This window comes from Thunnus maccoyii, chromosome 22, assembly GCF_910596095.1.
Source record: "Thunnus maccoyii chromosome 22, fThuMac1.1, whole genome shotgun sequence".
Lineage (NCBI taxonomy): Eukaryota > Metazoa > Chordata > Actinopteri > Scombriformes > Scombridae > Thunnus > Thunnus maccoyii.
The window spans coordinates 19,738,527-19,754,939 of record NC_056554.1 but is presented as its reverse complement, the minus strand read 5'-3'; the positions used below and the strand labels follow the sequence as shown (position 1 = coordinate 19,754,939).

Genomic DNA, 16,413 nt, shown 5'->3' with positions numbered 1-16,413 from the left:
TCCTTCACATTTAACAGATAGAAAAAACGCATCCTGCTTGGTTTTAACACTTTATTTTACAGGCCTCTTGACTTTATGCTAATTTCCTGGTAATTTGCAGGTATGTAACTGTTCATTTTGCAGAATGTTTTGGTGCAATTTGTACAAATTATAAGAAAGACGGAGAAAAAAAGTTGGTTAATTTGTGGATTCATATGTTAATTACTAAATTTGCAAAAACTAGTGTTAAAAAGCACTTTTTAGTTTGTAATTTTGTGTATTACACGATATATTTGCATATTAAAAACGCTATAATGAGTGAGCATCTATGAAAATTTCGGTAACACTTTGTTTTTATGGATCATTTAGTTTCCTTCTAACTTCCAGGACATTTTGTCAACAAAAAAGTAGCTTCTGGGTTATGTAATTGGGTAGTTTGGGAGAAATGCACTTGTTTTTAAGAAATACACAAATATGCTTATGTGCAGTTTGACACATAAGTGGTATTTTCAGTCAGTTAAAGAAGTGTCATGACTCTACATATGGACCAAATATAATGAATCAGCACTTGCCGACTAAACCTTAACTTATAACTTGTAACAAATTGCACCATTTTCACTGTAAAATGTTTGGTTTTGGTTTGTTTGGTCTATAAAATACTGAAAAAATGTCCATCACAAGAGTCCAACAGTCCCATATGACATCTTCAAATTGTTTCAAAACCTGAAGATATTCAATTTACTATCATATAAGATAGAAAAAAAGCAGGTAATCTTCAAATCTGAGAGCCTAGAACCAGTGAAATTTTTGGTATTTTTGCTTGAAACATGACTTAATCAAATATGAACACTTTTGGTGATGATTTTTTCTATCGAGCATCTAGTCCGAACGTCCTTGAATGCACCAGGGAGGAGCTTTCAGAACAGTCTGTCCTTGTAATTGCATTACCATATGATTACCAATATTACTTTGACAAACATAATGGCTTTGACAGAGTAACGGGATGAACTGAAAGCAATGGATGCATGAAAGATGGTCCAAAAACTTATGACGCACTAAACAGGTTCAGATGATTTGTAGTTTCAAGCTAAAACATGCAAAAACCAACCTTAAACCATGTGGTTTTCAGAGCAGATTAAGCAAAGAAATATTCTGCATGGATCTAAGTTTTCGTCATTAGAAACCAAATAGTTGTGAGCCGAGGCATATTTTGGTTCAAAAGGTTTCTGCCGAGGGGTTAATCTGCAATATTGGGGTCAAGGAAAAAGAGGAAATGAAAGCCCTCAGACAATTCAAACATCTCCACCAGACAACTTCTCAGGGGAGGAGAGGAGAGTGGGTGGGGGTGGTGGGATGGTGGGTGTGTTTGGGGGGGGGGGTGTCCTTCTGGTTCACACAGCAAAAATAACATTCACTCAGCTGGGATTAAGGCCGGACCGCAAAACAACACATACACGCAAAAAAAAAACGGGCGGGAGGGGGTGGGGGGGGGGGGGCTTTAAAGCAGTGTTGACCAGATGGAAACAAACACAAGACTGTTCGATCTGAAGATAGTGGAATGTTATTTTGACCCACTTAGACGATGAGACAGAGGAAGAGAAGAATCAGCGTGTCTGTCTGTTGGGTTTAGGAGTGATGAGAAGCATCTTTATTCATTTATTTTGCAGGAAAACAACAAAAAAAAAACAGTAAAGTGGCTGTTTTGAGTAAAATATCAGGCAAAATCCTTTAAAGAAAAAAGGATTTTCATCAAATTACTCCGTTGGGTTTTTATTAATCGCTGCTTCTCGCATTTCATTAGAAGAAAGAAAGAAAGAAAGCTGGTGCTCATTGACTGTAACTGAGACCCTAATCAACATCAAAAAAAAAAAGTTGAGGAGTGTGTGTGTGTAAGCTGACCTGTCTATATCTAAATAAATTAACGAGGCCCAGCGTGTGTTTTTTCCACCCTCGGTGGTCTTCATGTTGACAGATTACCTGCTGATTATAGATGTATCCTCACACACACACAACCACACATACACATAAACACACTTGCATTTTTAGACGTGTGTAGTCTCTCATTCACTCTCACTCAGACTCTTTTTCACTATCTCTTTTCACACACACACACACCTCAACAACCTCGATGCCCCTGTGAAGTGTGTGTGTAACTGAACAAGTGCTCGTTTCATGGCTGCTACTCTCGTTTCCCTGCTGTAATACCATCCGCGTGCTCCTATGTGTGTGTGTGTGTGTGTGTGCGCGTTTGTAAGAACGTGAATGCACATGCAGGTGTGTTGTTGCAACCTCTTGTACATATACAGGTATGTGTGTGTGTGTGTGTGGTCCAGTAAACCCACAATAACCCACACTGGGTTGAGGTGAAAGGCCTTTGTTCCTGCTGCACAGTTTGTCTCTTCTTACCACAACAGATATAGGTCAGAGCCCCCCATCCTTACTGTATCCAGAACACAGCACAGTAAAGCTCCTGTAGGTGGGTTGGGTGTCAATTTTACCCCCCCTGGGATTTTTTCAACCACCAAAGTCTGCAGCAGTAAGAAACAACACCTGTTAGATAGATGGTATAAACTAAAAACAGATACTATTCCAATTAACGATGCCAAAGTCTGATGTCATTTGTGGCAACCACATCTGGTACCATCATGGAGATCCAGTGGAGGGTGAGTATGCAAGTAAGGCATTTAAAATAAAGCAGCAACTGTCAGGCAACCAAAAAGATTGGTCTGATAATGTAGTTATCAGTTGTCTGTAGTTGCTGTTGCTACTCTGTGAATGATTAAATGTCTTTAGTCTAAAATGATTCAGCTTGAAAGAATTTTTTTTGAGTTATTAGCTTTCTTTCCATGAAAAGATTTTACCATTGTCACATCTGTGTATTAATTACAGAGTTGGAACCTGGAGGATATTAGCTTAGGCTTACAAAATGACTAAGACAGCTAGCCGTTTTCTGTCCAAAGTTCAAAAATATGCCTAGCAACACCTCCAAAGATCAAAAATGAACATGTATCTTGTTTGTTTAATGCGTACACAAACAAAAATGTTTTAAAAAGAGACATTGTTTAACTATTTTTGAACTTTGGACACAGTCAGGTTAGCAGTTTCCCCTGCTTCCAGTTTTAGCTAAGCTAATCGCTACATGGATTGAACTCTGTAGGCTACTAAACACACCATCATGAGAGTGGTATCAATCATCTTATCAAACTCAAGAAAGCAAATGAGATGTATTTCAGTTTTAGGAGATTGCTCATTATCTATTTCAAATGTGTGACACAAAATATATGAAAACATTAATTTTCTTGTGCCTTTTTGTAAAGGGGTTTCACCTTGCTACAAATATGTTGCCAAAGCTAGCTTCTACAATGGTCAAAATCATAGCAGATGGTGATTATTAGCTAACTAGAAAGAGGGCACTGTCAAAACAAATCCACAGTCTCTTCTGACTGTGGTGTGCTGAGTGAAGTTGAACAAATTAAAGTTGTTCCACAAACCCAAGAGCATGAGGACCTCTAGTATGGCTGTCATAGTAGCTAGCATTTTCTAGCTGTTGTTATCGTCTCTGCCTTCAAGGGTCAGTAAAGCAGTAAGAATGAACTGAAGCTGGTAGTTAATGATGCTAACTTGTTAGTGGTAATGTCAATGAGTTGATCATGTCTGTGGGGTTTAACGTCCAACCGCTTTGGTCCGATTTGAACTGCTGGACTGAACCACCATCTTGACACACTGAAAACTAACCACAGTGTGTGTTCAGGTCAAAGGTTGCCCTGCAAGGTGTGCAAACAGTATCTTACAAACCTTACAATGACAAAAGAGACAAAGCCACCTTATCAGTAACATGGAAGTGTGGTGATAATAGGGTCTGTCGGGGATGAAAGAACTGTGTTTTGACACAAACATCAAGGTGGCAGAACAGGAAAAACAAAAAAGCAGATGGCGTGTGAGTTTATCTGCTCTTCCCATTCAGTTTATGTCCACAAGTGTTAACAAAACCTTGTATTCTAGCTAAAGATTGTTCAGTCTGTGCTGATCCAAGATCACAGACACCTGTTTGACTTCATCACCCAGGTCAGTCTTTCTTACGCTGTAGGTCAGAAAACAAAACACGTTGTTAGCCTACTGTACATGTAGTGGCGACTCACATGACCAAAAGGTCTCGATCGCTTTAATGAGGCTTTGCTCCAGAGCAAGACACAATTTACTCCATTCAGGTCTAAAAGGCTCCAAAAGATTCCACATCCCTTGATCTAATTCATTATGTTCAGAAAAGTAGAACCGATTATAGAAGCGCTCCTTGTCCGAGAGTCCTGATGGATATCAGCCACTGTCTTAAATAACATGTTCTATGAATACGACTGGGTGAACTAAATTCAAACAGAAAAAGAAAGAAAGAGAAGTACATTGAGATAACCAGTTCTCAGACAATCAGTTTCTTTGTGAAGCCAAGAGACAGGAGTCTCTTTCCCGTGAGACCAGTCTAATATTGTCCATTAAGAAAACAGGAAACGTAGTGTTTGTCATTCGCAAATCTCCAATAAAGGCAAGTATCCCGTTTTCATTTTCCTTAAGCGCTCAGTTGATCGAGAGAGGATGGCACGGAGGACAGAGAAGTCCAACAGGTGTGTCTTTGTCATCTTTGCTTCCAAGAGGTCTTTGTTGACCCTTCATATGTCAATGAACTTGTTTTCATTCGTGATGGAAGGAAGAGGAGACCGTCCAACAGCAATGACTCCTTGTTTCTGTTTTCATACTCATGCTTCTGTTTTTCCTCTTTAAATGAAAGGAAAAAATAAAAATCAATGCAGAAGGAGGCAAAAACAAAAGCACAGATTGAATTAAATGAAAAACAAAAGATGTCACGCTCTCTCTTTCCGCAAGAGTACAACTCCATTATAAAAAGAAAAAAAAAACAAAAGCAAGCTTTTTCTTTGATGAGTCTCTGCCCGTAGAGAGTATGAAAGCCAAAGAGAAACAAGAGTACACCTCTAATATCTCTGTCTCTCGATCACTCAGTGTCTCGTCCGTTTCCTCGTCTTATCAACCAAGAAAGGTAGGGAAAGAGAAAAACAAAACAGGGGAGAGAAAGTTTTCTCTCTCTTTGTCAATCGATTCCGCTGCGTTTGGGTATCTTTTATCTTCTTGTAGGTCAGCAACCGGCCGGCACGTCCGACATGAAGTCAAACTCATTTTGACCCAGCCAGAGTTCAGGCAGCTCGTTGGCTCGGTCCAAACCCAGCTCCACCACCAGAGACATGAGAACCTCCTCGTCTACGGGGTCGAAGTCGATAATTCCACTTGCGCCAGAGCCCTGGTTCCCCATGCTGATGCCGACACCCATCCCGCCTCCTCCGAGACCTCCGGAGGGCCCCAGGATCTGGTTTCCGGCACCCAGAGGCGAGGTACCGAAGCCCCTTTGAGCAGCTCCAGGCGTCGGGTGTCCAGCAGAAGCGCTGGCGAGGTTCTGGTAGTGCGAGTTGAGCTTCTGAAGCTGCATGCTGGCGATCAGATGCGGCCCCGTCTGGAGGCAGAAAGGTTGAGGTTTGGAGAGCGGCGCCGACGTCAGGGATGACCCAGGCGAGGAGGCGGCACCGGAGGACGGAGAGAAAGGTACGACGGAGGTCTTGGAAGAAGGGTAGTGGAGCAGGGAGGTGAGAGGAGAGGAAGAAGAAGAGAGGTCCTTCATCGCAGCGTGGGCGTTGCCAGGGAACAGCAGTGAGGTCATCACCAGGAAAACCCAGAGCCTACGGGAGGAGGAGGAGGAGGAAAAACCAGGGAGAGACGGGAGATGTTATGCAATGTCATCAAACTGGGACATAAGGAGGAAGAGATAAGCTGAACAGATGCCTGCTTTAATGGCCGGTGACATCATTGAGGCTAGATGTCATTAAAGATAAGATGTTATTGTAAACGATACCTCTAAAGAATGTGAAATTGTTCGATGTAAACCAACAGCTGCTGAATCCAAACCTGCAGAGTATCATTAAAACAACAAAAATAGAAATTTTATGTTCTTATAACTTCAAGGTCAGTATCAGGATACTGTTTTTATCGTGTTGTGGGATCCCCTCAGCTGTAAAGATTAGTCGTTTAATCGATTAGTGGATCATCAGAAAAATAGAAGGCAATTATTTTGATATTTTATTAATCATTTTAAGCAAATACACCAAAAAATGTGCTGCTTTTAGCTTCTCAAATGCTTTTCTTTGTCATATATGACAGTAAACTGAATATCTTTGGGTTTTAGTCTGTTGTTCAGACAAAATAACCTTTGACTCTGGGAAATTATAACAGGCATTTTCACAACTTTCCATCATTTTATAGACAAAACTATTCAATTAATAGAGAAAACAATGAACAGATTAATCGATAATGAAAGTAATAGTTAGTTGCAGCCCTACCTCATACCTCTAGGTATTCTGTCCTTTACCCGTCTTGATGTGTTTGGCTAATTGATATGGATCTTGTGTACCTATTCTCATGCCATGTTCATGTCATCTTGTTCAAATTGTAATAACGAGCAGCAGCTACGATACCTCCCACTTGGCAGAAACACTTCCAGAAGTGTCGACAAAACGGGTGCCAAAACTGTTCAAGGTAATTAAACCTGATATTAAACACAATCAGACACTTAAAATTGAAAATAGACTGAAATGGTTTAGACAGTCCGTCCACACCTGCTTTAATTTAGCCAGAAACACGACTAATTTAAGCTACATTTCCCATTTGTACGGAAATCCTGTCTTTCCCATCAATCCCATATGACATGTGATTGAAATGTGAATACTGTATATTGCTAGTGATCCTTTTTATGTTCTACCAGATGAATATTAAGCCTTTGTATTGTACTTTTGGCTGTCCAGTTAAACCCGTGCATCTATGTAAGAACAAAAACTTCTGTCTAGCACATATTCCTTTACAGGTTGGGAAAAGAATCTGTTTCTTAAGTTGATAAACTATAGAAAACACTGTTGGGTAATCAGGAAAAGTGTGTTGTCACAAAGTTTTTCTTAGCTTGTTTTTACAGGAAAGCACATTTCCATTTTGGAAATACACATATTCACTTTTTTGCTGACTGTTAGATGAGAAGATTGCTACCACTCTTATGTTTGTCTGTTCAATATGAAGCTACATCTGGCAGCAGATTAGCTTAGCTCAGCATAAAGAGTTGAATCACTTGCTCTGCCTTTTTTTTTTATCTGTAGTGTACCCACCTCTGAATGTTTTCTTGGCAGCTCACATACAAAACAGAAGCTGCTCACAGTGTGTATGACTTTATTAACACCTCTATTTGACATTTCAAGCTGTTCAATTTTTTCTCTTTCAGTGCAGCTGTTGAGTTTTAGTGAGTTTCTTTTCTGCTTTTCTTTTGTCTGATGAAGAACAGCTCCAGCTACACACATCACATGCAGGTGTGAATCAATTGATCAATCAACTTGTCTTTTTGTGCGTGTTTCTACTCTTCTACTACTTGTGTAAATGCAATATGTCGTTATGGCAACAGCATTGATTCAGGAGATCTAGGGAGTAACCAGGTATCACATTATGATAGCAGAGTTACTGAAGCATGATATTTGCTTAATATTTCTGTTGTTTGGTAGCAGGGACTGTCCTTCTGGTCTGCATTTGGTTGCTGGGTTGCATCAAATTGTGCAGATTTTTCCATAGTAACGAGTACGACCACCAAAATGGCACCAAGCTCATTGTCAGGTAGAATAAAAGGGCACATTTTCATAACATGATATAAATGCATGTTAATAATTACATGAAAGGAATTGTTTGATGTTTGAGAAATACTCTTGTTCACTTTCTTGCTGAGAGTTAGACGAGAGGACGCCATTTTCACATCTGTCTGTTAAATGTGAAGCCTCAACCAGGTGATGGTTAGCTTAACTTGAAGACTGGAAACTTGAGGAAACAGCTACCCTGTCTCTGTCCAGTCCAAAGTTGTTGTTTTTTTTTTTAAAAATCCACCTACCAGCACCCTTTCAGCTCATTATGTACAAAAATGACAAAGTTTGGTTTCACAGAGGGTTGGTTGGGGGCAGTGACTTCCTGGATACTTGTTGTCATTGTGTGGTTGTCGGGCAACCCACACCATAACCAGAAACGCCCTTTATAGAAGTGCTGTGTTGATGGATAAACTGTTAAATACTTACAGCACATTACTCCTCAAAAAACTACAAATTGCAATTTTTAAATACTATATTTGAGCACATATTCAACAAACAAGATAAAAATGTGCTAACAGTGAAGTTTAGAGGTGATGGGAGGCAGATTTTGTTAGCTTGTAAGGTTAGCTTAGCCTGGTTCCAGATCTCTGAATTGGCAGCCACAACTCCGATTTGTTTGGCAATTCAAAGATGTCTGGTGTTATGTTTATTGGATGTTTTTTCCGTCAGGATCAAGAATGGGGCTGTCATTTTCCTACAGAGCTAGCTTAATTGCTACCCAACTAACTACATTTATGTAAAATAGCAACAGAAAAATGGCCACAACTGAACAAGCGAGGATTAGATTGGGGTAGATATACAGGCTGTTTTAAGTCGACTTGTATAAATAGCAACTCGTTAATTGTTGGACTTGGAAAACGTTAAGTTAACTGCTCCTAGCAAGCGCTGCCAGTTTCTGTGCTAACTGAAAATTACGTCAACGTAGCAACAGATAGGTTGAGGCAAAACAAAACAGTAAAAGAGAGGCTGAATGATTGAAGTGAAACAAAATGGTAATTCAGTCAGCTAGCTGTTTCCCCCTGCTGCCAGTCTTAATGCTAAGCTAAGCTAATCTCCCGACCCCAGCTCTGTATTTAATTCACAAATATGGTATCAATATCAATGTTCTTAACTCTCAGAAAGAAAGCAAATAAACTGCTAATCTACTTCTTAACTTTCTAATTGAGAGAAAGTTTTGGTACCTTTGATATAAAAGATGAAGATACTGGTGGCTTTGTTACCTTTGCTGTTGAGTAAATGCTTCACATACATGAAAAAAATAGATTACTAGTGGCCTTTGTGGGACATTTGAACACAGAAAAAACGGATGACAAATAACTTAAGTGGTCATTTAATAGCATATCCTGACAAACACGAGGCTGCGCTTCAGACCACAACAACAAAGGCGTTGTTGACTTAAGGGCGGCTTTACTCATGTTCTTATGACCCAGTAAATCACTGCAGTCAGATCTGTCTGGGAAACGTACGACGAGCCGACCCTGGTGCCTGGACGGCCGCATGACTTGTCGTGTTTTGAGACTGTGTGTGTGTGTGTGTGTGTATTCGCTTGATGTCTGCTTTTCCTCTTGACCTATTGAGCAGCAAATTAACCATGAAAAGGCCGCAGGGAGATGGCCTGTGGGTACCAACGGGGTTAGTGAATGTTTATAGGTCTATATGTGTGTGTCTGTGTGTGTGTGTAGACTTCACAATACAACAGAGTCTTTGAGGATCTCAAAGAGTGATTGGGTCAAATGGCAGGATAAATACATATGGGCCCTGAGAACAGAGCATATGTCTTAGTCGGTGTGTGTGTGTTAGCGTGACAGCAAGAAAATGTCATTGAGATGTGTGTGTGAGGAGGTAAAAAGGGCAAGTTTAGTGTGTGTGCGCGATTGAAACCCTCTTGCGAAAAGACTCCTAAAGGCTCATGTTAAAGTCCCCGAGCTGGTTTATATTACACACAGTTCAAACGGCATGTGTGCAGAAACACACATACACACTCACACACACACACACATCATGCGGCCATCCTTTGAGTAAGTTAATCGCTTAATAATATGTACCGATCCTCTGCCCCTTCCCTCTTTCTCTCACACGCAGCCCCCTCCTCCCAGCGCTGGCTCTTATTTAGCGAGAACATAATTGCTACAGGCAGGCATGCAGCTGCACTCGACTGATAGAGTTAACACACACACACAAAGATACCAAACAGCTGTCAATGGCAGGTCTGTGTGTGTGTTCATTATTCATCGACTGATTACTGTCAGGGCCAGGCTGCACATGGTGTCTCTGCTCAACAGCTTTCCAGCACATTGAGTCCAAAAGACACAAACAAAATATAAAAAACACACACAGTCCTAGATGCATGCATTCCTCTCTCAAGCAGAGAAATCAGAAACACTACATATAAACATTTTAAAAAGCACATTAGGAAACATTTTAGAGTGAGAATCAGCTTAAATCACAGAAAAAAAAGGCTGAAATTCACAAGTGTCCCTTCCCTAATAATTCAGATGCATCCAATTTGCCCAAATTAAACTCTTGTGATGGGTAAAAACACTTTCCCACCCATTAGAAGTGACAAATTTAAACTTAAAGAGGACATAAAATGCACATTTCCATTTCTTTATTTATATTCGGGGGCTCTACTTGAAAATCTTTGTATGATTTACAGTTAAACTCATTATTTATCTTATAGTGGCTCTTTATGCAGCCCCTCAGTTCAGCCTCTGTCTGAAACAGGCTGTTTTTAGCATGGATGTATAATAAGAGCTGGATAGGGCGCCGCCGCTCAGCCTTGCAGCCAGTTTTTCCCAGTGGCCACTCGCGGTATTGCAGCGAAAAATCCCCTGGCGGCCAAAAAAGCATTTTCCCCCATAAAAGAGACATCTGTAAAACTGTTGACAGGACACCTCGAACTGCAAACAAGGTCAATTATGACTCTTTCTACTATGAATTTTTGATCCATGAAGGTTTTATACTTGTAAAACTTTCTTCAAGTGATTTAAAAATATGACGTCATCACAATGTAAAGTCTATGGGTCAAGCGGGAGCTCGTGGGCGGGGCCAGTGGGGGAAACACTACTGTGCATATTCAGTGGGCCGCACAATGTGGAAGCAAATCCAGAAGCTAGAAACCGTTTTTGGCGTATCGATGACCGAAGAGCAAAACCTCCTATCTGAAAAATGCACTTTTTTGAGAAAACTTGTTTAAAAAAAACTTGTTGTTTTCTTGCAGAATGCTATTTGTTAATGATACCCAATACATAATACACTGTTTTTGGACTATAATACTATATAGTAATATAATCCAAAAACAGTGTAAGTTTTCTGAAAAAGTGCGTTTTTCAGATAGGAGGTTTTGCTCTTCGGCCATCGATATGCATCAGCCAAGCAATTCCTATAGGACTGAATGGGCGCCATTTTTAGCCCGGTATCCAGCTCTTATAATACATCCATGTGTTTTAGCGCCTGTCTCTTTAAGGCCCCCCCTCCCAATGAGCCCGCTCTGTTCTGATTGGCCAGCTTCGGAGGCTACAAACAGTAATAGTCGGATTTCAATTCTTCTTTTTCCTCATTCTTTACTCAAAATATAAACTTGTCAAATACATGTTTGAGCCCGAATTCGATCCGCAAAAGGCGAGTGGATAACGCAAACAACCCGTCAGACAACCTTTTGCGAAGCGCTCAGAACAGGTTTAACGTAGACATCCGATATTATAACATAATATGTCCCGTTTAAAAGGAATACTCCACTGAAACACTGTCTCTTGCTCTCCCCCTTGTAGTCCTGAAAGGTTGGGTTCACAAAGTACAATGGAAACCCTGAGTCAAAGGAAAATTATGTGTTAAAATGTAACAAAGACACTACTAACTCTCCACTGTTTATTAGAGTTGGGTATCAAGCTTCAGCATTCGGTGCCAACTGAAATGTGTCTGAAGCACTGAGTATTGAAAAGCTGGCATTGCATGTCTGATCAGATTTGTACCCAGTTGTTTACTTCTTGCTTGAACAGATAGTTTCTGTTTTAAATCAACAAAAAAAAAAAAATTGCCACTTGTAGACTGTTTTAGTTAGGAGATGTTTTTTTCTACAGCTGCTCATATTTACAGAACATATAACATTTGAGAAGTTTAGCTTCTTTTGTTAAATGAGAAACAAAAGTTTAGTAGAAAAACATGTTCATATTTCTCCATGTAAGGCATCAAAAGAAGTACTGTTTTGGATCTTCACAGCTATAAAAAAAAAGGTGTCCAATTTGTGCATTTAGCAATTGTTGAGTGTTTTATGAGTATTAAGACATAATTTCAGTGGAGTCCTCCTTAAAGAGTGAAATCCAAACTGTTTCCTAAAAAGCAACTGGTTTCCATTTAGTTTAAATCCATATAGACCTCAGGGTTTAGTGATGCTACATTATGGGTAATTGTAAGTTTAAATTCTTTTCTCAACACTAATCCATTGCTGCCTTTTGGAGTCACCGATGTGAAAAAGTCGCAGCAGTGCAGCACCGAAAGGTATCACTGTTTGTTTTCATTTCGTGGTGGTGGAGGTTGTGGTGTTTTTAAGTCTTTTTTAAGAGCATGTGTCATGATTTTCCAGTGGTGCACATGTCATTTTGGTGATTTTAAGTTGACAAAACCACATAAACTTGGGAACATTGCTATATTAAAAAAAAAAGACAGCACCTTGGAGTGACATTTTGTATTTCTAAGAAAACCTAAACGATCAAACCAGGTTGTCTACACAAGCTAGCGTCTATAGTTTTATGCAGTGTTTGTCCACTAAATAAAGTGTTCCAGTTGTGAATTTCAGCCTCTAAAATCGAGTAAACTTGACGTTTATAAGAACACAGGAGACGTGAAAATGCCCAGAGGAAGTTGACACATTATGGCTTAAGTTTTTTTTGGGGGGTGGGTGGGTAGGTGAATGAGATTGGCTGAGTCGCTGCAGCTCATAAAAGCATAAACCTGACGCCTTATACTGCTCGTCTCTGAAACGAGGATGGACAGGAGTCAAAAATACCCAAAGTGTTGGCTCCTCTCCTCCCGGGGAGCTGGAGGGGCGGTGTGTGACGGGAGTTAGGAAGGATGCTGTGTGAAACTGCTGGAGGAGCGCCAATGTTTTTTCCTGTTCACAGCTGACCTGACTCATTGTGTTCTTCCAGCAGTTTTATGAGATTGTGGAATCGGCCCCGGCTTTGTTTCCCTGTAAATGATTTCATTAACAGTCTGGGCTGCTGTCTTGGCTGCATTTATTTTAATTATCAGCAATGAAAGTCTGCTGTCCCTGCCAGATTAGTAGCTCTGACAGAAAACAATATAACAGTCCTTAAACAACCGAGTCTTCGTGTGTATTTCATAGGAATATTGGAAAAACTGTTCACCACATGTTCCCGGAGCCAAAGATGATGTCTTCAAATTGCTTCTTTTGTTCAACAGGAAGCCCAAAACCCAAAGATATTCAATTTATAATGATAGAAACAGAGAAAAGAAGCAAATACTCATGTTTGAGAAGGTGGAACGGTGAATTTTTTGGTGAGTTTTGGTTAAAAAACCGATTAACTAATCAACTAATCGATAAATTGACTGATTGTTTCAGCACAGTGAGATTTATGAAATGCAAGAGCATCAAGATCACTTCAGATGAGATGAAACGACAGATACCACTCATTCATCATTCATCGTTTATAGCACAAAAATGACAAATATTTGCTGGTTTCGGCTTCTCAGATGTGAAGATTTGTTGCTTTTCTCAGTTTTATGTGATTGTAAACTGAATAGTTTTGGTTTTGGGCTGCTGGTCAAACCAAACAAGACATCTGAAGACGACACATTGGGCTCTGGGGGCTTGTGATGGGTGTTTTTCACTATTTTCTGTCGTCTCACTTGGGTTTTATAAGTTTAAATGTCTTCTTATCGGGAGATCAGATAATATTGTAGGAACTTCAGTGGAAAACTAAAGCTTAAAACTGAGGTTTGAAGTTCATTTTATGACCATGGAAACAGCTGTTGAGAACACAAGGTCCATTTAGTAGCTGCTCTCGAGTAGAGCTGCAACAGTTAGTCTATTGATCGATTAGTTGCCAACTATTTATGAGCCGTTCTTTAAGAAAAAAGTCCAAATTCTCTGAGTCCAGCTTCTCAAATGTGAATATTTTCTTGGTTTCTTTGGTCCTTTATGACAGTAATCTGAAAATCTTGAGGTTGGACTTTTTATGGACCAAACAACTAATCAATAAGTCAAGAAAATGACTGACAGATTAATCGATAATGAAATTAATCATCAGTTTCAGCCCTACTCTGAAGCTTTTGATCATATTACATAATCTTACTCATTTCAGCTTTGATGCCAACGTGGACATTTAAGGGTTAAAGTGTTTAAATGTTCAAATCCTTTAACATCTACAGTTCAATCACAACCACAAAACTCCATCTGCTGAAGAAGATCATGTGATATGACAGAAAGATTCAGAGCAGCTACTAAATGGACCTAGTGGTTAGATTGTTTTTGGGTGGGGGGGAAAAAAAGTACAGTAAGTTCACTATCAACTGACTAGAAACACACAAAAATGGCAACATTATAGAAATATCAATGATCAGTAAAAACCTGCAAACTCATAATAACTAAGAAAAATCATTAATATTAGAAGGAATGTTTTTATGATTAATCAATAGGCAGCACACACACACACACACACTCACACAATCACACAACAGGGAGGTTTCAATTACACAATTAAAGCGTGACGAGCAAATTGAAACGTCAGTCTGTCTCTGTCCCTTTCACACACACACACACACACACACACACACACACACACACACTCACACACACGCACGTACGCACACGCACACCATATGCTGCCCCAGCGTGATGCATTCACCACTTGTTTTAATTGCCTCCAACTCCATCGGCAAGACAGTTAATGAGAAGCCTATTTAAGTGAGGGGGGGGAGAAAAAAAAAACGGACTGATTTGACGCTCGTTCCCTGAGGTTTTGTCAGTTGTATCGTGGAAGAAGTTGCTGTTTTGAAAGGTGGAAAAGACTCCAGTTACTTTGCAAAACTCCAATTAATAGTCTTGTAAAAGTAGCAGAGTTGTAGAGTCACATTTCCATTGATTTAGAGGTAAATAGAAGTAGGAATGACAAAGAATGCACATTGCAAACATGCTTCAAATGAGCAAAAACAGATTACATTTTCTGAATTAAATGCTGTTTTATCCATGAAACACCAATTTTCATAGCTTTTGCAATATCTGGCATTCATTTCTACTGTAAAGATAATATCAGGTGTGTGTAAAAAAAAAAAAAAAAAGCATCAAAATGTCAATTTCACACAAGGTTTTACAGCAAAACTCCTTCAGCTTGAGGCAGAAAATGCTTGACCTCGTTTAAAAATGTTATGTAAACACTTGAGGAGGAAGACTGAGGCAAAGAGAGGAGAAAAAAAAAAAAAAAAAAAACTTTCACTGGACAGATTCACAGCACGAAACACACACTGACAAAAGTATCCTGTCACAATGTCAAAACACACATCCAAGTGTGCACAACAGAGAATCTGTGGAAATAATGTATTAAAAAAATAATAATAATAATAATGGACCAACCTGTGAGAAAAGCCCGGTGCAGCCTGACAAGAGGAGAAGAAACTCAAATGAAAGTAGATTTAAACAGTCAAGTCCCGAGAGTCCAGAGTGGTGGTGCTGGTGTTGGTGGTGGTGGAAATAAAAACCAGTAAAGTGTTGTTGTTTTTTTTTAAAGAATCAGTCCGTAGAAATGTTGACAGAGCGACACACTGACTGACTGACTGGCTGGCTGCAGAGACTCTGGAGGGTTTGTCAGCTCCTCAATGAGCTTGTTACTGAATAAAAACCAGTTTGTGCCTCTCTCTCTCTCTCTCTCTCTCTCTCTCTCTCTCTCTCTCTCCCTCTCTCTCCACACACTGACCAGCCTGGTGTGTGTGTGTGTGTGTGTGTGTATGTGTGTCCGGGCAAGCTGCCATCCAAAAACAAGGAACCGGATTTCCAAGAGGATCCGGATTGTTGGATTAGCTTTGTTGACTCAAGCAAACATCAGTGGTTACAGAGCCAAAGAGACTCTCTGACGTGGTAAAACTTAGAAACACGAAACTTCATCCAAGTATGACAGGAATATAATTTATACATAGCTGCTTTATATAATTTAGGAGGTTGTACACTTTGTACCCATCATGTTTTTTATATTCTTAGCCAGGAGTTTTAGAAATACAGAGGTCATAAATCCTAAAAGAAGCCTTTTTTTTGTCTGATTTGGTTAGAAAAATGTCAAACCTGAAGGCTTACAGATGTACTGTTTGATCATTTACACGCACATTTTAACATAAATGTAACAAAAATGAATGTATGCAAGCAAATAAAGCAGTTTTATATGGTATTACACACAGTTAACTTATTAAAATGTGCAATTTTCTTTCAATTACACCAAATATATTTATAAACTGAGGATGAGGCCTAAATTTCTACGTTGTCTCTGATCATTTTAAGCTGCCAAACCTCCTAAAACCTCTCTATAACTTCTCCGTCCTCAATGGTTACTTGTCGAAAGTTGTAAATTATTGTCATATTGGATCATTCTGCACGACACGATTGCGCAACGTCATTGTTCAGCGCCAATGCAGTAAGTTGCGTTTGAGGTCAGATGTGAAATCTCCTGAGGTGCAGCGTTAGAAGATTTATGAGTAAATG

General features: G+C 39.7%; 1 protein-coding gene across 2 annotated transcripts; it reads right to left on the bottom strand.

Moving 5' to 3' along the window:
* Positions 1-3,206: 3,206 nt before the first annotated feature.
* cited1 (Cbp/p300-interacting transactivator, with Glu/Asp-rich carboxy-terminal domain, 1) lies at positions 3,207-15,589 on the bottom strand. Of its 2 annotated transcripts, none has more exons than XM_042401473.1 (2): positions 15,298-15,589; positions 3,207-5,717 (listed from the first exon to the last, which is right to left on the bottom strand). In XM_042401473.1, the coding sequence occupies exon 2, from the start codon at positions 5,696-5,698 to the stop codon at positions 5,123-5,125; it is 576 nt and encodes a 191-aa protein (XP_042257407.1). In that variant the 5' UTR covers positions 5,699-5,717; positions 15,298-15,589; the 3' UTR covers positions 3,207-5,122. The 2 variants fall into 2 exon arrangements, with proteins under 2 accessions (XP_042257407.1, XP_042257409.1); XM_042401475.1 differs by lacking the exon at positions 15,298-15,589 and adding an exon at positions 7,952-7,973.
* Between the last annotated feature and the right edge of the window lie 824 nt (positions 15,590-16,413).

What these genes read in the sequence shown, in the direction of transcription:
- cited1 (XM_042401473.1), bottom strand. Translation starts at nt 5,698, where the DNA reads ATGACCTCACTGCTGTTCCCTGGCAACGCCCACGCTGCGATGAAGGAC.